Here is a 24,319-nt window from a genome sequence, read left to right on the forward strand (position 1 = left end):
ATTTTGATTGCCAGGGTCAGGGAGAGTTGCTTGTGGGGGTATTCTGCCTCAGGTGTCCAAAAAAATAACTTGGCCAGCCTTGGGTACTATGCACCTAGACTTGTGTGTGTGTGTAGGATGTGCTATTCATCGCTCCACCTCAGGCAGAAAAATGTCTTACCCCAGCTCTCCCTTCTGGGCTACCTGAGATCTCAGAGGAGCAAGGTCTCCCAGCATGGAGGTGCTGTGGTGTCATTGTGCACAGAATGGAGGGTATTGTTATTATTTAGGTATGTCCGTGTTTGATTTCTCCCACTAAAAGCAGCCACAAGGCAACTTACTATTTAGGTGGGTCAGTGGGTGGAGGTGCCTGCCAGCACCAATATACAGGCTCCCTACATGTCTAAGCATGTGGGGGGGGGTTGTCACTGCAGTGAGCCATGACAGAGAGATGCTGCTGGTGGCGTAATTGATGCTGGGGTTGTGGCCGTAATTGCCATTCTATGGTGTGCTTTCCAGAACAGTATGTCTTTGTGCTCCTGCTCTGCCTTTGTTGCACAGATTTGGCAGCCACGGCACCTGGGTTTCGTTCCGCCCACTTGTTGAAACAACATGTTAACATTATTGCACCTCGTACAGCTACTGAAAGGTGTTCATAGCTTATATTAATTGCTCCACCTTGGGCAGAAAAGAGATATACTGAAAACTGATAAGTGACATCTGACTGTTTTTCTTGGCTGTTTTCATCCAACATGCATTACATTATTTTCCCCTTCTGCTTCAGTCTTTCATCAGTGCGACTGTTTATTCCAGCTACTTTAATACACCATTAAAGAGCCTTGAACACCAACAAAGGATTTTATTAAGCAAAGTATTTTATTAATATGTGATGTTTTGCAAATCACACAAACCATACACTCCAGTGGCCAACACTTTGAACACTCCCCCTTTATTTTTTTCCACCCCTTTAATTTTTTCCCCACTTTTCATTCATTTACAAGATTCTTGAGAATATTTTGAGAGCCAAAGTTTCAGGGCATCTGGCTCTGGACTCCATAAAGGAAGCAAAATGTAAGGCCCCTAACTACACTTTGTGCCAGCAATGTGATTAGCTATCATGTCATGGATTCGTTTTAATTAAATACCTGGCTGCGGGCGCGGGCCGGCTGTAATCACCACTGCAGCGTGTGAGGGAGGGGAGGGTTAAGTCATCCCTCCCCAACTCTGGTCTCAGTAAAAATATTCCCTCCCCCAGTGCAGCAGATAACATTAGAGGGGGGAAAGTATTGCTGCCAATGGGAGTGTTTTTTTTCTCTTTAATGCTAACTACTGTATGGAAGATGATATTTACCAAATCACAGTGGTGGAGGGAAGACTTAGCTCTCCCTTGCCCTTGTACTGTGATGCCAATCACCATCAGGGTGTCTATGCCAGAGGTCGGCAACCTAAGGCCCATGGGCCAGTTCTGGCCCATGAGCTTCCTGGAACTGGCCCACAACCATTCCGTGGATCAGTGTGGGGATTCCGTGCTTTTTTTTCTCACCGCGGGGACGAACTTCCAGGTCAGAAGAGCGCTGAAAATAGCATATGTGCATGCACACAGATGCTCCTCTGTCCCGGAAGTGTGCAAGAAATCATGTGCGCACGTGTATTCCTCACCCAGAGGAACGGCCGTACATGTGCATACACGCTATTTCCAGCGCACTTCTGGGATGGAAGAGTGCGCATGCGCATGCGCACACGATATTTCCGGCACTCTTCCAACCCGGAGGAGCACTGGAAATAGCTTGAGCGCATGCGCAGGCATACACACTTCGGCCCACCGAGAGGTCTGCTGGGGAGTGGACCAGACCAGCCTCAAAAAAAATGTTGGCGACCCCTGGTCTATGCCTCATCTTCAATTTTCTCCAAAACCCACTACATGATTGCTAATAATTTGGTTGATGTAATGGGAAATAGTTAAACCCATGGAAGACAGGATAATGGCTGCTGCTTAGTGTCATGGCCAGCTGAGGAATAGTACATATGATTAATTAAGGGCACATCTACAGCACAGTTTTTAATTACTTTGAAAGTCATTCTTTCCTCCTGAAAATTGCAGTTCTGTGAGGAAATACTGCAGATGCCTAACAGGCCATTATACCCAAACTGCAACTCCCAGGATGCCATGACAATGAAATTGTCATAAAATCACTATAATTTTGTATTTCAGGTATACTGTACTTGAAAACATAAAGTGATGTGGGCAGATAGAATTAGATAAAGGGGGAGTAAAGGTAAGGATTCCTTGAAGCAACTCTTACACAAACCTGTTTCAAACATACGTATCCCAAACAGACAGTTTTGTATTAGACTGAAATATGGACTTTTAAAATAAAGTTGAAACTTTTTTTTTATGCATATTGTGATACACCGACCTGGGCAGGGAGAGCGGAGGTGGAAATAATGCTAACCTTTAGAAATTCAAACGTATCAAAATACATTGATGACTTTGCTTTTCAACTTTGATCCAGTAAAAAGCAAGTTCAGTATCAGAGGTAGGAATTGGCATTTACCTGAATCAAGCAGCTACCTTAGGTAGCTGGTTTTCAGTGTCATGAAAGGGCATCAAATTCTTAATTACTGAATTTATTGTTGTATTTTTTTGTGCTACCAGAGAAGGGCAGAGGCCTCAAGTGTCAAAATAAATGGGTTGGCCCTACGTTCTGTACATGTTGATTGGAGGGGGAGGTTTCATTTGCTGCTGTGCCCCAGGAAACAAAATGAATTGGTCCAGCCCTCTTTCTCTGTGTGTGTGTCTCACACATAGGTGAGAAAGGTGCTTTGGGGGATGCCTGTTGACATAAAATAGTGAGGCTCAGATGGCTCTTAGATGGCATGTTAAGGGATAGGTTCGGCTTCCCTGACCATTAAATTAAGTGAGGTCCTGTAGCATGGTACTTTCCAAACAGTGGTTTCCTTGCTTACTGCAAAACTGGCTTGGAATTGGTAGTAGGAAGAGCTGCTTAATGCTTTCCTTTATGGCCATTTGTCTGCTGAAAATCACACCTTTAACATGTATTCAATACAGATTTAAACCACAGGACCCCCTCCTCCCACAAAGAAACCTGGGAACTGTAGTTTCCCCCTCATAGATATACAATTCCCACCACCACCCCAAAAAAAACCCTACAGTCCTGGGATTCTTTGGAAAAAGTCATTAACTTACAGTGTGGAACAAACAAAAGAGTCTAATCAATTTTAAGTCAGTTTACAAAGCTGTTTTGCTGTTTAAAAAATAAAAAGTGGGGAAATCAGACAGCTGAGCATTTTCTGCAGTTTGAACCTCAATTAATTTGCCTCAGAGGTCCAACTCTGTCCCCGTAAGGCACCAGCCAACAACAGGCACATGATTATTCCAGAGACCACTAGCCCCCCCCCCCCCAGTCCCAGCTACCCATGATTTCTGATTGCACCATACATATGTAAAAGTTTTGTGGCAAGAAAGGAAAGAGACAGTGGCTAGTAGGGGTCATGAGAAAGGGTGTTGCATCCCCCTGTTGAGAAGGAAGCACCAAACCACCTCTGCATCTGCAGAGACATCCATGCCCTCCCAGCATTTGTGTCTTCTTCTTGGGCAGATGAAGTTAGGAGTGACCAAGAAATGGGAGAAAGATGAGATGAGAGGTAACCCCGCAGCACTTGACCACTTGTAACTTCTTTTCCCCACAGATCTTATGGCAAGATATGAATAAGGGTCCACACCAAAACCTGGAGCAGAGCAGTTATGAAGGCCTGTCCCCTCCCATCAGCTCCAGAAGTGCCTTGATTCCTGATCCTGGTGTTGTAACCCCTCCTAGGTTCAACAAATTCCAAATTGGGGATAATCCTGTGAATCCAGTCGTGGTATGCGGTAAGGCGGATGTACACACCAGGGCGGTTCTTCTCAGCACAGCCTTCTCCCCAGCTGACAATACCAGCCAAGAGCCATTCCTGGTTCATCTTGCACATCAGTGGGCCACCAGAATCACCCTAGGCCAACACAAAGATGGGTGTTAGATGCATGGGTATACCTGAAGGAGCGTCTCCACCCCCATCATTCTGCCTGGACACTGAGGTCCAGCATCGAGAGCCTTCTGGCGGTTCCCTCGTTGCGAGAAGCCAAGTTGCAGGGAACCAGGCAGAGGGCCTTCTCGGTGGTGGCGGCCGTCCTGTGGAACGCCCTCCCATCAGATGTCAAAGAAAGAAACAGCTACAAGATTTTTAGAAGACATCTGAAGGCAGCCCTGTTTAGGGAGGCTTTTAATGTTTAATAGATTATTTTATTTCATTTTTCTGTTGTAAGCCGCCCAGAGTGGCTGGGGAAACCCAGCCAGATGGGCGGGGTATAAATAATAAATTGGTGGTGGTGGTGATTCAGTGTGGCATGGTTGTTAGGGGGTGGGGAAACCATCTCATACTTCCCAACGGTGCAGTTCCCAGCTTAGAAACCAAAGCAAAATGCATTTTACAAAGAAACATATGTTGAGGGTGGAGACGATGTTTGGGAATGCATAGTTTTTTGTGGGGAGGGGATGAGAACATGAGAAGAGCCCTGTTGGAGTCCATCTAGTCCAGCGTCCTGTTCTTACAGGGGCCAATCAGATGCCCCAGGAAAGCCCACAAGCAGGACCCACAAGGTAAAAGGTAAAGGACCCCCCCCCTGGACAGTTAATGTATGCCATCTCATCCACTCTCTTTTCAATGGCGAGGCTGAATATCAAATGTCTTAAAGAATAACAGAATTGGATAGCAGGTGAGACAGGAAGGACCTTATCCATGTGGAACTGAAGGCAGGTCTTGATGAGAGAAATCCCTCACCTTACACGTGTCCTTCATACCCTCAGCATACCCGGCACACATCATGTCGTCCTGGATGGGTTTCCGGGGCAGGTTTGGTCCCATGTCAATACTATAGAGCCGTCTGCAGGTCTGAAGATCTATTATGGGCACCTGAAGCTTCTGGAGCTGCTTTGGAGAAGGCAGATCCTCTGAAGTGAAGAACATGGGATAGTGAAGCAGAAACATGGAGACACGGTTATTATTTTATTATATTTCCTTTACCACTTGCACAATCCATTTGTGAGTCGGAAGGCACACTGTAAACAGATGTGCAAGAAGGTCAGGCAAGTATAAAGGTAAAGGGATCCCTGACCATTAGGTCCAGTCATGACCGACTCTGGGGTTGCGGCGCTCATCTCGCGTTATTGGCTGAGGGAGCCGGTGTACAGCTTCCAGGTCATGTGGCCAGCATGACAAAGCCGCTTCTGTCGAACCAGACCGAGCAACGGGAGCTCACCCCGTCGCGGGGATTCAAACCGCCGACCTTCTGATTGGCAAGCCCTGGGTTCTGTGGTTTAACCCACAGCGCCACCCGCGTATACCTTTAGGGTATAGATGCAATCAGCTGGAACAAAGTTTTTACTAGTTTCCAGTTGTTGGGTAACATGCAAGACCAACCTTTACTTCTAGCATACCTACCAGGCTCCAGATGTAAGTCAAGTTCCTAATTTTCTTCAAGAAGGCTGGGTGTTTATATTAAATTGGAAATGCTGGAGTGCAAAGCATGTGCTCTAACACTGAGCTTCAGCCTTTCCCCTCCAGCACTCTGCTTCTTCCACTCAGGGCTGTCTTAAGCGCCCCTGGCACCGTGGTGCGCCAGATCCCTCCGGCGCCCTTCCGCCCCGTTTCACAGCGCGGTGGGCGGGTGGGCGTCGCGCGCTGCGCGGCTGCCACAGGCGCTGCTGTGCGGCCGGCGGGCAGGCGCGGTTGCCGTGGGCGCAGCTGCGTGACGGGCTGGCCGGCCAGCGGGTGGGCGCAGCTCGCGGTGCCCTCCTGGCGGGCTGGCGCCATGGTGCCCTACGCCACCCAGCCTGCACGTAGGGCCGGCCTTGCTTCCACTAGCCAATCAGATGCCTACAAGCAAGACACAAGGGCAGCAGCCTTCTCCCTCTGATCCCAGAATTAGCATACAGCCATCATGACCAATAACCATTGATCACAGTATTTTTTCAAAGAATTCATATGTATTCTCAGCAAATCCCATTCCAAGGGAAAGGAAAGTTGGGGCATGGATCTTAGATCAGGCTTTCTAGAGCAGGAAGGGTGCATCATTACTATTTTGCATTTTCCTTGTCCAGAACCTTGTCCAGTTCTAACATTTCCCCCTCTCCCAGTACTCACGTCCTTCACTGATATCTCCCCAGCCAGTGACCCAGCACATCATGCCTGCAGGAAAGTCCACGTTGGGTGCAGGCACACAGATTGGGATGATGTATTTGGTGAATCTCACTGGGAAGATCAGCCTCACCAAGGCGATGTCTCCGCTTGTGGCCTCCCCTGCATAGCGGGGATTTCTGATTATGTCTCCAACTCCCATGGACTGTTTGTGGGGCCAGGAATTCTCCAGTTTGTTGGCCCCTAGCAGCACGGAGTATTGGGAGAGGTCACCTTCTCTGCAAGGGGATAGGTGAAAAATCGGTATGAGGAACGTTGTCGCCATTGCATACAATTTACTTGGCTGGGATCAGGAGGCTTTGGGATGCTATTAGACCCAGGGAAGCATTCAGACTATCTCAAATTTGCAACAAAAAAGGGGGGATACATTGCAGATAGATAGATAGATGATAGATAGATAGATAGATAGATAGATGATAGATTAGATAGATAGATAGATAGATAGATAGATAGATAGATAGATAGATAGATAGCAGGGTCGTAGGAAGATAGGGGCAGTGGGAGCGGGGTGCCCCAAGCAGCGCGATCCCAGGGGCGCCATCACGGGGCGCCATCACGGCTGCCCGCCCCGCCCCCCCAAACGCACGCCCCGCCCCTGCGCGTAGCATGCCCCACCCCAAAACGCACACCCTGCCCCTGCGCGTGGTGCGCCCCGCCCCCAAAATGGCACATCCCGTCCCGCCCCTGCGCACAGTGTGCCCTGTCCCCAGAATGCGTGCCACGTCCCTAGGGGCAGTGCGCCTGCTCTCCACACACACACCCCAGTGGTGGAGCATGAAGTCAACATTGGGCAAACCTGCATGTTAAGCCTGAGATGGTCCCATGGGCATTCCAATTCTGATTTGCCATTCTGCCTTTGTTCTGGGCACACTTTATCTGAAGCATCTTACAGCTGAGAAGTTTGCCAAGAGCAAAGTTTACCAGAGCAAAACAAATCACCTTGCCAAACAGTTCTTTCATCTAATTAAAATAAGCCTTGCAGCAGTTGAGCTCACAGATTGGATCAGAGCTCCTTGTTAATTTCATGTCCTTGGGAAGTTCATTAAGATACCCAGTGCTATGTTTCTCAAAAAAGAGGTGCCAAAACTAATCATGAACAATCTCTTAGAATGGCAATGGCACCCACCTGAGAGGTGCTGGAACTGAGTTGTGATGAGTTCCAGCTGGAAAAAAGCCCTGAAAATACCTTTTGTTAAGGCACTTTAATAGAAACATGTGTCCATATCTCAGCTCTTTTGCAAACTAATCAAGATAACTGGTGCTGAACTTGAATACTTGATTCTTAGACCTGGGTCTGGAAAGCAGAATTTGCAGAACCTTATAAGCTTAACATACTGTACTGTGAAACAGTAAAGCAATATGAAACTGCTTCATAATCTTTGCCTTCAGTTTATTTTTAGAAACACGATTGCAATGGATGTATAAATTAAAATATGCAACCTGGTTTCCTAAGAATGGGAATGCTGAGTGGGGAATTACAATGGTAAGGAGAGAAATTCAGCAGAGATTATTTTGAAAGATAGATAACCATGGTTGTAGTCTATGGACAACTGGATTCTTTGCCTTGGACATAATCTGCACTACCCCCAAGACCAGGCATCCCCAAACTTCGGCCCTCCAGATGTTTTGGACTACAGTTCCCATCTTCCTCGACCACTGGTCCTGTTAGCTAGGGATCATTGGAGTTGTAGGCCAAAACATCTGGAGGGCTGCAATTTGGGGATGCCTGCCCAAGACTATAATCTAACACATAGACCTGCAGGGTTTGGGCCAGGATATCCAAAGGATGACACATCTTCAGGTGAACCTACTTATATATTGAGAACAGCCTATATCTTCTGGGCTTTTCTCAAAGTTCCCACAACATCTGAGATGCCATGGATGACACAGAGAACAGGGCCTTTTCAGTGGGGGAGTGCATTTATAGCATAGTCTCCCACCTGACTTGTAAAGAGTCTTGGGCTCAGCGGACTGCAGGTGGGAGGGAAAGAGCCATTTCTAGGTTACTCACGGTGGGAAGCAATGTGCTGCGGTCACAATCCAATCATGGGTTATCAAAGCCCCTCCACAGATATGCTTGCCCATCTTCTTCACACTGACCTGCCATGGCCATTCACCTTCCACAGAGTCCTCACCCCCGACATTTCTATTCAGGGCAATTTGTCGCCCACATACTAGGAAAAGAAAGAGGTGGATGGGGTTAAACTCAACACTGGGCGCAATCTGTTCTGCACACAGCACATCTGGCTAAGGCAACACATTCTTTAAGAACAGGAGAGCCATCTCTGGCCCAGCATCCTGTTCTCCGAGTGATCATCTGATGCCTTAGTTGCATCACAGCTAGATTACTGCCATGTGCTCTATTTGGGGTTGCCTTTGAAAAGTTTCCAAGAACTCCAAAAGGTCTAGAATGCAGTGGGCCAATTATTAACAGGGGCCACCTGCTGGGTACATGTGCTTCTCTTGCTAAGGAAATGGCACTGGGTTCCAGTTTGTTTCTGAGCTTAATTCAAGTGCTGGTGATGATACTGAAAGCTTTTCAGGGATTGGAATGATGATATTTTCAATGGAAGCCTTCTTGTGTGACCAGAGGTGTAAAATCACTCATGGAGGAGTGGGGAATGGAAAAATTGTGGCGTGATACTGGTTTTATTTCCATTTTTTCCAAAGCCTAGACCAGGCATCCCCAAACTTCGGCCCTCCAGATGTTTTGGACTACAATTCCCATCATCCCTGACCACTGGTCCTGTTAGCTAGGGATCATGGGAGTTGTAGGCCAAAACATCTGGAGGGTCACAGTTTGGGGATGCCTGGCCTAACAATGCATTTTGCAAAGGAAGTAGATTTGGCACATGTCTACATCTTGTGTCTAATACTGTATGCGGTGCAGCCTATGAACTGGAAAATAAGTTCCACTGACAAAAGGGCTTAAACACAGGCAAGTGTGTAAAGCAGGCATAGGCAACCTTGGCTCTCCAGATGTTTTGGAACTACAACTCCCATGATCTCTGACCAGTGGCCCTGTTAGCTAGGGATCATGGGAGTTGTAGTTCCAAAACATCTGGAGAGCCAAGGTTGCCTATGCCTGGTGTAAAGGGATTGCAGTCTTACTCTATTTCTGCTAGGCACAAAGAGGGAGAAAGGATAACACGGAGCACTGATCTACGTCACCTTACTATGTTTCATTTTCAGATTCATTTTGTTTCAGCCACGAGACCTCGTACGGTAAGCTTCCTTTTAATGACACTACAAGATTCTCAGCATTCTGAATTTTGCATCAAACTTAAAACTTGACAGGTGTGAGGGACTGATTTTGCCCTAACTGAAAAGACAACCTTGGTGGGAACAACAAAGGGGAGATCAAGACTTCTCCCATGTTTTGAACATGGGAAGCTGCCTTATACCAAGAGATGAAAAGTATTGAAACCATCTACCCCAACTACGGAGACCAAATTCCATGCTTAAAGCAACTTTTAAGAAGTAACGGCGGTGGAATATAGACACATATAAAAAACCACTGTAAAAATGCTTTTTTAAAATATTTTGACAAATATATTGAATTTGCCATAGCTCACCATTGCCATCTAGTGTCACATTTATATAATGCACTTTCACACTTAAAACATTTTATTTGCAGCTGTATAGCTGAGTCCTGGGTTGCCTGTGTTCATAGAGAGTTTGTTGCATCCCACTGGAAAGATTTGCACTTTTATCCTTTTCATAAAGGTAAAGGTAAAGGGACCCCTGACCATTAGGTCCAGTCGTGACCGACTCTGGGGTTGCGTGCTCATCTCGCATTATTGGCCGAGGGAGCCGGCGTATAGCTTCCAGGTCATGTGGCCAGCATGACAAAGCCGCTTCTGGCAAACCAGAGCAGCACATGGAAACACTGTTTACCTTCCTGCTGTAGCGGTTCCTATTTATCTACTTGCATTTTGATGTGCTTTCGAACTGCTAGGTTGGCAGGAGCTGGGACCAAGCAACGGGAGCTCACCCCATCACAGGGATTCGAACCGCCGACCTTCTGATCAGCAAGCCCTAGGCTCAGTGGTTTAACCACAGCACCACCTGGGTCCCTATCCTTTTCATAGGTGACCTCTAAACCTAGTGTCTAAGATACATCTGTAGTAGAGAAGCAGGATGTGGATGTCCATATTGTGTTGCTTAATGGGGGTCCCCTGGAATGCACAAGACTGTTGGACAACCTGTTGCCTTCCAATGTTGTTGGATTCCAATTCCCATTATGCCTGACCATTGCCCACACCAGCAACATCTGGAGGCCCACAGGTTGCTTATCCCCAGAACCCAGCATAAAAGGTTAAAAAGTCTGATGACAAAAACTTACCCCAATGGGAACGGGTCATCTGATAACCTGCAACAGAAAGAGGAGGAATCAACAGGGACAACTCTGACCCAGGATTCACAGCTACACAATCAAAAACCAGAAGTAACCACAGGATTTTTATTCCAAGAAGAAGAAAATAATTGGGGGGAGGATTGGATTGCCCCAAATATTCTCCCCAGATCCTGATGCTGAGACTGCTTTTTTAAATCTCTCCCCAGGCATTGTGCTTAAACCTTGTGCCTGGCGAAGGTGCTATAGGCTTTGGTATGAAATGGACAGGAGAAAATAGGATCTCCATATTGCAGCTCTCAGACAAGGACAAGCAATGGGAGCAGAAGATGCTGTCCAATAAGATGTCAATTGAATGTGAATGGCATAGGCCAATGCGCTGTTGGAGGAGAGCACAGCTGATCTAATAATTGAACTGTTTTTTGCTGCACAGTGTTTCATGGGAAGAGTTTACTACTAAAAGTAAGGGGGGGACTCCTTAAGCTTGTAGATATCGAATCAATGTCATCTAATGATGTCACAAAAGGAACACATGAAGTTGCCTTGACAGAAGACGCCTTGTCCATCTTGCCCAGTTTTTCCTTCACTGTCAGAGATGCTTCAGGATTGTGGGTCACCATGTCTTTTCTCCAAAGCACGGTAATGGTGCACATGCAGTTTCAGCATTTTTGTTTTAACATTTTGCTCAATGCTTTACTCAGATATTTATTGCATTTCGATATTGTGTACTGACTTCTTTTTTTTTTTGCTTGCAGTTTTATTATTGCAACTTGTGTGAACCACTTAGAGTTTTTGCTATATCAAGCAGTCTATAAAATATTAAATTTGGTTTGACTGAGGCGCAGCACAATTACATAGCTAAACAGATTTAGCTATGCACTGACATCACTGAGGGCAAATGAGGACAACTGAAATGCAGCGCAGTGTTTCCTGAATTAGTCACCCTGAATGAGTCCAACCTGTCAGGGATCACACAGCGAGTTTGATGACATCACAATAGATTTAAATTGCAAATCTTTGCCTGGAAGTTTCTTCTTGGAATTCCTGAAACAATAGCTGGTTTGGAGATCTTCCTCTCCCAGAAAATTAGGCACTTTAACAGAATAATTACCTGAGTTCCTTTAGGGATCTGAAATATGCCTATCAATTGTATACCTTTCAAGCTAAAAAGAATCCAGTGCTAGAAAACCTTTCGTTTTCAGTATAGCATGTACAACGTTTCTCTCTCTAAATATATATCCCAGTTACATTCAACCATTGTGGTCATTTCTAATTACAAGAAATGCACACAATCTAATCAAATATAATTGTTGGTTTTTTTTAAAAAAAAATTATAACAAATGTTAACTAATCTCCTGTGTCTGACATAACCAAAAATGCAATCGATCCTAATCCATTTATTATAGCATGTAATCACCATTGATTGTCTGGTATAACGTATTTTGTTTTACATTGGAAAGGAAGCCAAGGATTCAGGTAGGAGAGTCTATGCGCTTTACTCCCTCTACCACCAGGACAGTTTTCAGTTTCTCAGTTTCTGTTCACTGAAACAGTAGCAGTAAAAACTATACAGGCAAAATACTATATGCACAGAGCTAGGGTTGCGATATCTCCAGAATTTTCCAGACATGGCTGGTATTCAGCCCCCTTAAGCAGCATCTGGGCAAAAATCACTGAAATGTCAGGGAAATTCCGACATATAGCAGCCCATGTCAGTAGTGTAGATGTTGGTGGTTTTCATTTAAAAATTAGCTCAAGAAATATATTTTTTGTTGAGATTCTATCAAAAACTTTTAAAAACTCAAAAAGAAAAGTTCAACAACTTTGCTGAAAAAAGGTCTATAACCTTTGTGTCTGGATTTTCACTTTTTGAAATACTGCAACCCTACACAGAGCCCTCTCTACCAATTGCATTTCTATGGTCTGAGTATCTGCCTATCAGCAATACAGCTCCATGGAGTTAGCCCCTTCTCTAACTAGCAAGAATATGTATTTGTGAGGTTTGGCTGCTAACCCACAATCAGGCCCAGGAAATTTGTGCGGTTTGCCCATAACCATCAGGTAAGCCAACTTCCATATCAAATTCTGTCAGGCTGCATGAATGCCAAATATGACAAATAAATTATAGGTAGGATGCCTGAACTAGGAAAAAGATTTACGCTAAGTTGGACATTACTAACTGAGGCACATGAATTGCAGGGATCTCCTTTGAACAGGACTCCTGTTCAATGTGCACTGCAAATGTGTCAGTTTCAGTTTCTCGTTTTTTCATTGTTCAGTTCCCCACATTTCTGCAACAGTTTGTGAAAATTCATCAGCATTTTAGTGCAAATTTATCCTTCTATACACACTTTTATATGTAATTCTGCCCGATAAGCATGATTTTGCACAGCTTTCCAGAATATAATGTAGTTTTGTATGACATTCTCAGTAGTATCTGCATATTTTTCCTGATGTGCAACATATGCAACCTCAATCAGTTAAGATTAGTAAACTAAAAGCCATGCAACTAATTGACGGATATTCCTAATCAGTCAAACAGCTCTAATATATCTCACACATGCAGAGTCAAAACCCACAATCTTAATATTCATGATTTCACATCATCCTAATCCAGGCATGTCCAACAGGTAGGTCGTGATCTACCAGTAGATCATTGGACGTCGGCGGTAGAACACTGATAGATCATTGGCTGAGCAACTGTGGCTCCCCTAAAAAAAAGCTCAACATTTTACCTCCTCCCTGAAAAAACTCAAAAACTTTGACCCGAACCCCCCAAAAGGGGGTAGATCACTGCCAGTTTTTAACTCTGTGTGTAGATACCAGTCTTGTTTTAGGTTTTTTGTTTTCCAGTTTGCTTTTTTTGCTTTGTTACAGTGGGAGAAATGAGGGTGTGCCGTTCTGTGAGATTAGTGATTTCCCAACCCATGGCAAAGCCACAGATACAAGATGGGAAAGGGTGAGGCGTGCAGTCACATCCAAAGACAGGATGACTAAGGTGATTCACAAGCTGCTAACAAAATCTCCCAAGCAACAGAAAGGTTGGAAGGTTATATAGAACTTGGGAGTGCCACATCCCTTGGAGGTTTGGGCTGTGGCATGCACTAGCATGCAATTCCTTCAGGCTGGGGGGGCGGGGCGAGGGAGGGGTGAAAGAGGGTGGGTATGTGCATACACCTTTATCAATTGCTTTGTACAGGGGCAGTCCATGTGGTACCCACCAGCTGTGGTTGGACTGCAACTCCCATCATCCCTGGCCATTAGCCATACTGGCAGGGGCTTGTGGGAGATGTAGTCCAACATCCTCTGGAGACTACAACATTGGCCACCCCTGGATATAAAAGGTAAAGGTATAGGAGCCCTGACGGTTAAGTCCAGTCGCAGACAACTCTGGGGTTGCAGCGCTCATCTCGCTTTACAGGCCAGCGTTTGTCCACAGACAGTTCATGTGGCCAGCATGACTAAGCCGCTTCTGGCGCAACGGAGCACCGAAACCAGAGCAGCGCACGGAAATGCCGTTTACCTTCCCGCTGGAGAGGTACCTATTTATCTACTGCACTTTTTGGCATGCTTTCAAACTGCTAGGTTGACAGGAGCTGGGACCGAGCAACAGGAGCTTCCCCCCGTCGCGGGGATTCAAACTGCCGATGTTCTGATCAGCAAGCCCAAGAGACTCAGTGGTTTATTAATGCTACATAAATGAGTCTCAGGCTCACAGATCCCCCCTTTCCCACTCCCCTGCTCCTCCTCTGGCATGGTCACAAGAACAAGAGCAAAACCATCTGCAAATGTAATCATAGTTTGACATTTCACCCATCCAATAATAAATCATGCTTAGTTTTAACTTTGATTTGTCAACTTCAAATCTGTTATTATTTATATGGTATATGTATACCATACAAATGCAACACACTGTAGTTGTAGTAGTAGTTGTTGTTGTTTAGTTGTTTAGTCATGTCCGACTCTTCGTGACCCCATGGACCAGAGCATGCCAGGCACTCCTGTCTTCTGTACTGTAGTAGAATAACACAAGTCAGAATGACTGATCCCTGCCCCAAGGAGCTTACAATGTCAATTTTCTCATGAGGAGGACAATAGAAGAAAGAAAGCATAAGATGTGCTAAGTGGGAGCAAATTATTTAAACACTGTATTTAAACTAAATTCAAGCAAAGTGGAATCTTCACTTGAACTTTGGCACCATTATGTCAGATGAGTTGAAGAGCAAACGTATCTAGTACAATTAGCTTGGTATTCAATATTCATTAGTTCAATTAGTGCCAGACTTTGAATTCATTAAACTGATGCCATGGAATGTTTAAAAACCACTCTCCCAACCTCAGGATTAAATTACAGCTTGTCAATCATGTGGTCACAGAGCTATTTAACCTGCCATAGAGGAGCAAGCTAACAAATAAAGTTATATCAGATCTAATTATGGAAATGATCATTAGCTAATTAACCATCCATTTACTCAGCATAAAGGTTTTAGCTTGAAGACTTCACAGTGGAGTTTCACAACAAGGATGCCTGCATCATATAATAATTTGCAGATAACTGTAGCAATAAATACAATGAAAATTTTATTCCCAAGCATTTATTTATTGCTGCCTTCCACTTCCATGTGGTCCTATTGATGCTACATATTGTAAACTGTGAAAGAAACTAGGGGACTCCAGTGGCAGACTCGTCAAACTACAACTTTTGCAGGAAAATATTTGTGGCTGTAGGATTATCCTGGAAGCTTCTTCAACAACCATTCTGTTCTAGATTATATCCACCAGTAGAGAGTACTATCACCTCCTCCTCTTATTTGGTGCCCATGGCAACTATATTGTTTTGACACCCATGACACTTTTATCAAGATTCGAGTACCGGCAACTCATTTTTTACAGAGAGAGAGAGAGAGAGAGCACTGCATAAATCATTCAGGACTAGAATCACAGACACATTATCCGCACCCCATATGCACACAATCCATTAGGGTTGTTTAATTTCCAAGCAAAGGGCCTGCTGGTTTCTCTTTAAGGTTTCCAGACTCAAAAGAGAGCAGGGCAATTAAAGGCACAGAAGTCCTGTCCTCCATTGAATCTGGCAACCCTACAATCCATACGTAATTAATCCAATCAGCCGCACCACCCAGATTGGCACACAGCACACTCAAGCAGTCCTCAAACAGCTTATCCCATAATCTTTTGGAAATATCATGTAACATTCCCAGAAACCTCACACACCCTTCATTTTCCAAATAGCTCCACCCATATGTGTGCAGCTGGGAATTCATGACAGCAAGGGTCACCAAGAGTAGCAAATTCTCTATTTCAGGGCTAGGCAGGTCTCAATATTTTATTTCTATTTTTATTTATTTAATTTATTATTATTATTATTATTATTATTATTATTAAAACTTATACATTGAAGATCTCAGGGTGGTTCACAGCATAAAAATACAGAATAAAAACACAAAATACATATTAAAACCAGAACAAAACAAACCCATAATCTCCCTCCCCCCACTCTCTCACACACACATTTAAAAGGACATAGAATGCTAATCAGCCCAAGGCTTGGCAGAAGAGAAACACCAAAAGATGTATTATGAAGGCACCAGATGTAGCCCCCTGGAGAAAGCATTTCACATGGGGAACCACTCCAGAAAAGGTCTGATCTTGTGTTGCCACCTTCCAGACCTCTCATGAAGGAGGCACATGAAGAAGAGCCTCAGCTGATGATCGCAGGATCCGGTCATCTCATATGAGGAGAAGCGGTCTTTCAGGTATTGCAGTCCTGAGCCATTTAACATCAGAGCCAGCACTTTTAATTGGGCCTAGAAATTAATTGGCAGCCAGTGCAATTTGGCCAGGATTGGTGTAATATTCTCAAACTGTCCTGCCCCAGTGAGGCATCTGGCCACTGAATTCTTTAGCAGCTGATGTTTCCGAACCATCTTATACAGCCCAACATGTAACGCATTGCAGAAATCTAGCCTACAGGTTACCAAAGCACAAATAACAGAAGTTAGGCTATCCCTGTCCAGATAGGGGCACAGCTGGTCCACCAACTGAAGTTGATGAAAGGCACTCCGGGCCACTTAGACCACCTGAGCCTCAAAGGATCCAGAAGTACCTGCAAGCAACGCATCAAGAGCAGGCACCCACGTGGTCTAGGGAACCACCCACTAACAGTGTTTCAATCTTATCTGGGTTGAGCTTCAGTTTGTTGCCTGTCATCCAGTCCATTACCAAAGCAAGACAATGGTCCAGCACATCTACTGCCATACCTGCAGATGTAAAAGAGAAGTGGATCTTTGTGTCATCAGCATATTGCTGACAATGTACTCCAAAACTCCAGATGGCCCCACTTAGCAGTTTCATGTAGATGCTAAATAGCACAGGGGATAAAATTGAACCCTGAGGGAACCCATATTGAAGGCTCCACATGGCTGAAGAGCACTGATCAAGCACCAACCTCTGGAAATGACCATCCAGGTAGGACCAGAACTATTGCAAAGTGGGGCCACCCACCCCTAACTCAGCCACATCCTCGGTGACTCCAAACACTTGCTCTGAGGGGTAAGATACAGGCCTATCAATGGCTCTAAAGTCTTGGAAATTCCATGTTCTGTGGCAGCAAAATCTGGACACCAGATGCTAGGGACAACCTAATAAGGAAGGCTTCTGAATGAGGGCATTCGCAGCCCTACCTGAAAATGCCAGGGGTTGAATCTTGGACCTCCTGCACACAAAGCAGATGGTCTCCCACTGAGCTACAGCATTTTTCCTTGTCTCAGCCATGGGTGTACCCAGCATGGGGCAGGGGGGGGAGCAGCTGCCCCCCCTAGAAGGCCAAACCACGGGCCCGACTAGGGAAGCAAATACCCTGCGCAGGTTGACACGGGGGGGGGGACGCTGCTGGTGCCGCGGCTCCTCGGCGGCGGCTCCTCCTCCTCAGCCCGCCCTGCCTACATTTGCACCAATCCCCGCCCACTAAAGCCTTTGCGCCTCCCAATGAAAAGCTCTGCCGGACGGCAACCTCTCCTGCCTAAGAGTTCTGCTGGGCTGGCAAGCGAAGGAGATGTGGCTCCCTGCATTGGTTGCAGCTGCTGCCGCGCTCTGCCTCCCGGTAGGCTGCACTGCGTTCGTCGGTGCCGCGGGCTGGGAATCGCCCCCTTCCCCCCTCCGCACCCCCCTACCCCCCCCCCGTTAGGAGTTGCTACTGAGACTCCTCCTGGGCCGGGAGAGGAAGTGCACCGACAGGAGCCAGTTCAGCCTCGGTGGGCAGAAGCCTGCAAAGGAGGAGTGGGGGGCGGCGCCCGAAGGCGGTGGTCGTGGCTGCTGCAAGGAAGCTGCGTGGGGGCGTTTGCACCAGATTGCCGGCAGCAGGAGTAGCACAGCGGCAGTGACCCTTCCTCGCCACCCCCACCCCCAGCAATAGGAAAGGAGCTGCCTTGGGGGGCGGCACAGCTCTCCGCTCCCCCTGTGTGCATTGCCCTCTACGGGTATTGGCTGCTGTTTTCTTCTTTGCAATGCGCCCCCCCCAGCTGCTCTCCCTTGCTGCCCCTGCCGAGAGAGGGGCGTTGAGGGCGGGGGAGCCTCCGCCGCTGCCGCCGTAGGGTCGCAGCTGGGGGGCTCACCTGCGCTGCGCCACCCCACCTTTCCCATCTTTTGCTCCCTTGCGATGGGGAGGCGGCGGTGGCAGCTTCTTCTTCTTCTTTGAGGGTCTCAGCTTGGCGGGGGGTCCCCAGTATCCTCCCAGGCCATGGGGGGGGTGGCCCCCCAGGACTAGCAGACCTCTGAGCTCCTTCCCCATCCCAGATATATAGGGTGGGAACTGGCAAGGCTTCGGGAGGACCTGGAGGAGGGAAAGCGGGGCCCAAAGGGTTTTTTCAGGGGGGTGGCTAGCCGTAAATGGATGGGAGCGGTTTTTCAGAGCAGGGTCGTCTTAAGCATACCTGGCGCCGTGGTGGTACGGATCCCTCTGGTGCCCCCACCCGCCCCGTTTCCTGGCGCGGCAGGCGCAGCTCACTGTGCGGCTGCCGCCTGGAGGGCCAGGGGGTGCTGCCCGCCCCCTATTGTGACGCCCCTGCATGCGGCGGAGGCGGCCCCAGGCCCGCGCCTCTCCGGAAAGCAGCCTGAAGCCGCTGAACAGCTGAGAGGTGCGCCTGGGGCGGCCTCCGCCGCAACTCTCAGCAGGCGCAGTGGCGCCCCTGGTGGCCTGGTGCCCTGGCACTCTGCGCCACCGGACCCGGGTCTAGAGACGGCCCTCCTTCAGAGCAGGGAAATTTCGTGTGAGAGAGTTTAGGGGGTTCATTTAGAGGCTGCAGCCGCCGCCGCAGAGTCATCGGGCCCGCTGGCCCTGTAGCCCTTCCCACATCCCCACTTTGTGGCCCCTCCCCTCCTGTGCCTTGGCCCCGCCCCTGAACGACCATGGCTTGCCCCCCCCCCTAGTTTTGATCCTGGGTACGCCCCTGGTCTCAGCCATCTTTTAGGATCAGCAGGATGGGCCCCTTCTTAAGCTTCGCATTTGTACATCAGGATGGCAACTGGCCAGGAGATGAGGAAACCAATCCAGCCCAGCTTGCTTTTATGCCTTGAAGCAGCTGCTTGATGTGCCGAAATCAGCAACTGGTGTTTGTTTTGTTCCAGGCTGTAGAGATAAGCATTATCACCTGCTAGCTGGTGTTGATCAAGCCTGCTCCTGATGTGATGCTCCTGGGGCCAGTTCAGAACTTGGCAACATCGGTACTTTCTGCCCACTTCTAACAAAGGAGGAAGCACTGGGCAGGCTTAACCACATATTTCGGTAACTGGTGTGTTGCAGGAGAAAGAGAGGTGGTGATCAAAAGGAGTTTAGTCTGTGAGAAATGCTCTCGGGTATCAACCTCCCTTTCTCACTCTCTTCTTCTTTCTATGCATCCAGATATAAACACTGCAGCGGTTAGGACAACGATGGTCCCAGTTCCCTTCCATATGCAAGATGACACAGGGTGGGAGGGAGGGTTAGCTCAACGTTTGAGATGGGCTCCCTGGGCAAAGTGTCCTCTAGTGAGTCCCTCCCTCTGTTAGTGGGCTTACCTGGCTGCAGTAGCAGTGACCCAAACAGGACTGGGCAGCTGTGTCTAGCTGCCCTTTTTAATCACCTACAATGCTTCAGAATGATGCTCAATAGGGGGAAATTATAAGGGTTGTTAGAGACGCGAGTGGCGCTGTGGGTTAAACCACAGAGCCTAGGGCTTGCCGATCAGAAGGTCGGTGGTTCGAATCCCCGCAACGGAGTGAGCTCCTGTTGCTCGGTCCCTGCCCCTGCCAACCTAGCAGTTCGAAAACATGTCAAAGTGCAAGTAGATAAATAGGTACCGCTCTGGCGGGAAGGTAAACGGCGTTTCCGTGTGCTGCTCTGGTTCGCCAGAAGCGGGTTAGTCGTGCTGACCACATGACCCGGAAGCTGTACGCCAGCTCCCTTGGTCAGTAAAGCGAGATGAGCGCTGCAACCCCAGAGTCGTCCACGACTGGACCTAATGGTCAGGGGTCCCTTTACCCTTTACCTTTATAAGGGTTGTTATATGATCCACGTGCACCCACCTCACCTAGCCCTGGAATTTCCAAAGACTGTATGACTACCATCCGTTTCATTACCGGTATATTCTTCCATAATCAGTAACTTGCTAGTTTTATGATGGAGTGGGGGGAGGGTATTGATTCAGTTTGTATTTAAAGGCATGTCTACCCAGCTTGCACTTTCTGAAACAAGATATGGACTAGAGAACAGCCATCCTTTGAAATTAGCATTTCTCAAAAAAAAAAAAATGCAATGCAGTTCTCCAGCCAAGACCATATTAGTGGAAATGACATACAAAATGCATATGGGGCAAAGTTGCTTTGCAAAGAAATGTGTGTACAGTGGAACCTCGGTTTATGAACACCTCGGTTTATGAATTTTCGGTTTATGAACACTGCGGACCCATCTGGAACGGATTAATTCATTTTCCATTACTTTCAATGGGAAAGTTCGCTTCAGTTTATGAACGCTTCAGTTTATGAACAGACTTCCGGAACCAATTACACCCATGCTTCAGTTTATGAATGCTTCAGTTTAAGTACTCCGCGGACCCGTCTGGAACGGATTAATCCATTTTCCATTACTTTCAATGGGAAAGTTCGCTTCAGTTTATGAACGCTTCAGTTTAAGTACTCTGCGGACCGTCTGGAACGGATTAATCCACTTTCCATTACTTTCAATGGAAAAGTTCACTTCAGTTTATGAACGCTTCAGTTTATGAACAGACTTCCGGAACCAATTGTGTTCATAAACCGAGGTACCACTGTATTAGGCAAAATTGCACACAAAAGTGTGTTATAGTAGCATAAAATAGCACTAAATTGTTGAAAGCTGTTGTGGAAATGTGGAGAACTGAAAAATACCCTTCCCTATTCTCAATATAATTGTAGTTTTGTTTTGTTTTTATATCGATAGTTTTTATTGATTTTTTTTAAAAAAATAGAAAATTATAAAAAATAAAACAAACCTATTTTTGCAGGTTTGCATATCTTGAGGAGGCACTTTGTTTAAAAATAGGATACAGAGATAAGTAACAAATATAAATGAAACATAAACAAGGAACTATCAATAAAAATAATAATTGGGTGGGGGGGACAGTGGTGGAACTTCAGGCAAGGACGGGGCTGGCACGAGTCCCGGGGGCGTGGTGCGCCGCCCGCAGTGGTGTGGTGTGCGTCCTGGGGGCGTGTGTCCTGGGGGCGTGGCACGACACCTGTGGGGGCGTGGCACCCAGTGCGGGCAGGGGGGCAGCTGCAATGGCACCCCACCGGGATCGTGCTGCCGGGGGCGGTGTGCTCCCCCCCCCCATTCCTCTTCCTCTGCCAGTGTGAGGGGAAAGAGGATACTGCCAGGAGTATCTTTATGGAATTCTCAGGATGCTAAAGGCTAAAAGATGATGAAGAAGAAGAGGAGGAGGAGGAGTAGGAGTAGTAGTAGTAGTTTGGATTTGATATCCCGCTTTATCACTACCCGAAGGAGTCTCAAAGCGGCTAATAATCTCCTTTCCCCTCCTCCCCCACAACAGACACCCTGTGAGGTGGGTGAGGCTGAGAGACGTCAAAGAAATGTGACTAGCCCAAGGTCACCCAGCAGCTGCATGTGGAGGAGCGGAGACGCGAACCCGGTTCCCCAGATTACGAGTCTACCGCTCTTAACCACTACACCACATTACAAACCCATACAGCTATGTGCATTGAGAGTGTGTGGGAGAGGAGAGAGGTACAGAATGGTTTATTGCATTGTCTCAGGGTAGCCATATACTTTGAAAAGTTGGATGTGGACTCAGATTGCAAGAGTCATCTTTTACTGTACATATTGAATAAAATCATAACATGTTGGGGGGGGGTGTCTTGCTTTGTCCTCTTGCTACTTAGCTCATGAGTGAGTTTCCTAGTGAAGCTACTCCCCATACCTTGCTATGCCATGCTGGAAGAGTGGCCCCTAGTAAATCTGTCCAGTCCCTAGCAATAATATTTCAAGCAGCAATTAACATCAAGAGGCAGAAAAACTAAATGTATAATTATTGTTAATTGTTAAGTCTAATTTTAGTTTTTCTGCCTCTTGATGTTTTCCTCCGTGGTCTCCTACTGTTGTTTTATTTTAATAATGTATCATTGCACTCTCTTATTATGTGTGTGTGTGTGTGCGCGCGCACATGTATTATTTTTTGTAATGTGCTTTGGTTATTATTTTAATACAAAAGTGAGATATAAATAAAAAGAAAACTAATCAACACACCCACTCAGTATCAGTTCCATAGAGTCAAATTAGGAAAAGCAGGAGCCTTTCCACAGTGGGTCAAGAGAGACTTTTCTCCTGTATGCCACCCCTCCCCCCCAAAAAAAAAACCGAGAGAGAGAGAGAGAGAGAGAGAGAGAGAGAGAGAGAGAGAGAGAGAGAGAGAGAGAGAGAGAGCTTGGCCGTACCAACCTAATTACTCCAGAATCATTTGACAACCACTGGTTCTGTACTAAAAATCATAGCTTAGAATTCATTCTTTGGCTCTAGTCATGCACTAGAAGGACAGAAATATCATTTTTTTTCATCATTTAATCACTCAGTTCATTAACAATAATAAAAACGATGCTGGCTAAAGGATCACTGTTCCAGGGATCTTGAAGGTTTGCCCCTATAAGCCTCAGGTGTTTTGCCTCCCAAACTCACCACACCTGAAGTACCACTTTTTTTCCAGGACTGATGAAAGGATTCAGGAATCCTGGATCCTAGACCCACTCTTAGATGTCTCAATCCCACAATCTTTGGTGGAACTCTCTTCCAAATGGGATCAGACAGGGGGGCCCTCCCTGTTAAGCTTCTGACACCTACTGAAGACTTTCTTTTATTTCAGCAAGCATAGGCAAATAGGAAACTATCTTATACCAAGTCAGACCATTGATCCACCTAGCTCAGTACTGTTTACACTGACTGGCAGCAGCTATCCAGGATTTCAGACAGACAGTCTCTTGCCAACCCCACTTGTAGATGTGGGGGATTGAACCCAGGACCTCCTGCTTGCAAGGCAGGTGCTCTACCACTGAGCTGTAGTCCTTCCCCATGGAGCATTTTAAGGCATTTCTGATCTGATAGTTATTACCTGATTTTTTTTTAATCTTTGTTGCATTTGTTGAGCTTGTTGTATGCTGTTTAAGCAGTATATAAATTGTTGAAATAAAGGTGGCCTAAATGAATGCAGTGGGAACTTCTAATGCTTACCTCTGTCGGGTATGATCTGCTGGTCATCCTCACAAGAATTATATCCATAATGCCATTGCTTGCAGATCCCTCTTTGCATCATCAGGGTAGCCAAAACCAGCAGCAGAGCTCCTGCGGTGCCAAATCTGGGTGCCCCTTGCTGTCTTGCCATGATTCCGTTTTTCTTTTTCTTTTGTTTTTGGATCTGCTGTCACTCAATCCTCCCTGAACTGGGAGAGAGCGGCAAGAGGGATGCCCTCTGGGGTGACAGGGCTTGTTTCTCTCCAAGATGCAGATGCTTTAATACCTAGCCCTCAGAAGGGCGGGCACAATGTCACCCAACTGGTTTGACTGATGTGCTGGGTTGCGAGTGTGGCGTCTGGCAGCCAAATGGGGAAGCCGGCTGATGAAGCCTAAGATATCCATCCGGAGAATCCAGCCAGCTGTGCTCCTGCATCCCTGATGGATGTGCCAGTACCTGGTAGAGAAACGGTATGCAGGAAGATAGAAGAGGTGGAGACAGCCATGAAGATAGAAGAGGCTGCTTAATCCAAACTGCAGCTCCTGGAAAAGATGGGACTAGTCATACGGGCCAAGTAGCCTTCAATACTTCCATGTGTTGAGGAACAGGAGGTTAAGGTTAGTAGATTAGAAATTATATGTGGGAGGTAAATGACTCCTGCTGAACATCTATTAGCAAGGAGTTCCACAACAATGAGTCTGCCTCACTGAAAGCTTGGCCTCTGGTAAAGGCCAGTTGAACTTCGGGGACATGGTGAATATATTCCGCCCTTCATCCTAGGGCATAGGTGCCAACTCCCAGATTGAAAAATCTGGGATTGGCACCGGAAGTCACGCTGCGACCATTTTGGAACTGGGCAGAGCAGCACCGGAAGTTGCTTCTGTGCATTCTCTGCTCATTTCCAAAATGGCCACGGCACCGGAAGTCGCGCTGCAGCCATTTTGGAAGTGGGCAGAGCAGC

General features: G+C 46.8%; 1 protein-coding gene across 1 annotated transcript; it reads right to left on the reverse strand.

Annotated features, from left to right (window-relative positions):
• Positions 1-850: 850 nt before the first annotated feature.
• Positions 851-23,607, reverse strand: LOC118094901 (serine protease 27). Its single transcript, XM_035135659.3, has 6 exons — positions 23,358-23,607; positions 10,580-10,606; positions 8,246-8,408; positions 6,181-6,452; positions 4,819-4,988; positions 851-3,990 (listed from the first exon to the last, which is right to left on the reverse strand). Exons 1-6 carry the CDS (start codon positions 23,506-23,508, stop codon positions 3,694-3,696), a joined length of 1,080 nt encoding a protein of 359 aa, XP_034991550.1. The 5' UTR covers positions 23,509-23,607; the 3' UTR covers positions 851-3,693.
• Positions 23,608-24,319: the final 712 nt, after the last annotated feature.

Source organism: Zootoca vivipara, chromosome 12 (genome assembly GCF_965207765.1).
Source record: "Zootoca vivipara chromosome 12, rZooViv2.hap1.1, whole genome shotgun sequence".
Taxonomy (NCBI): Eukaryota; Metazoa; Chordata; class Lepidosauria; order Squamata; family Lacertidae; genus Zootoca; species Zootoca vivipara.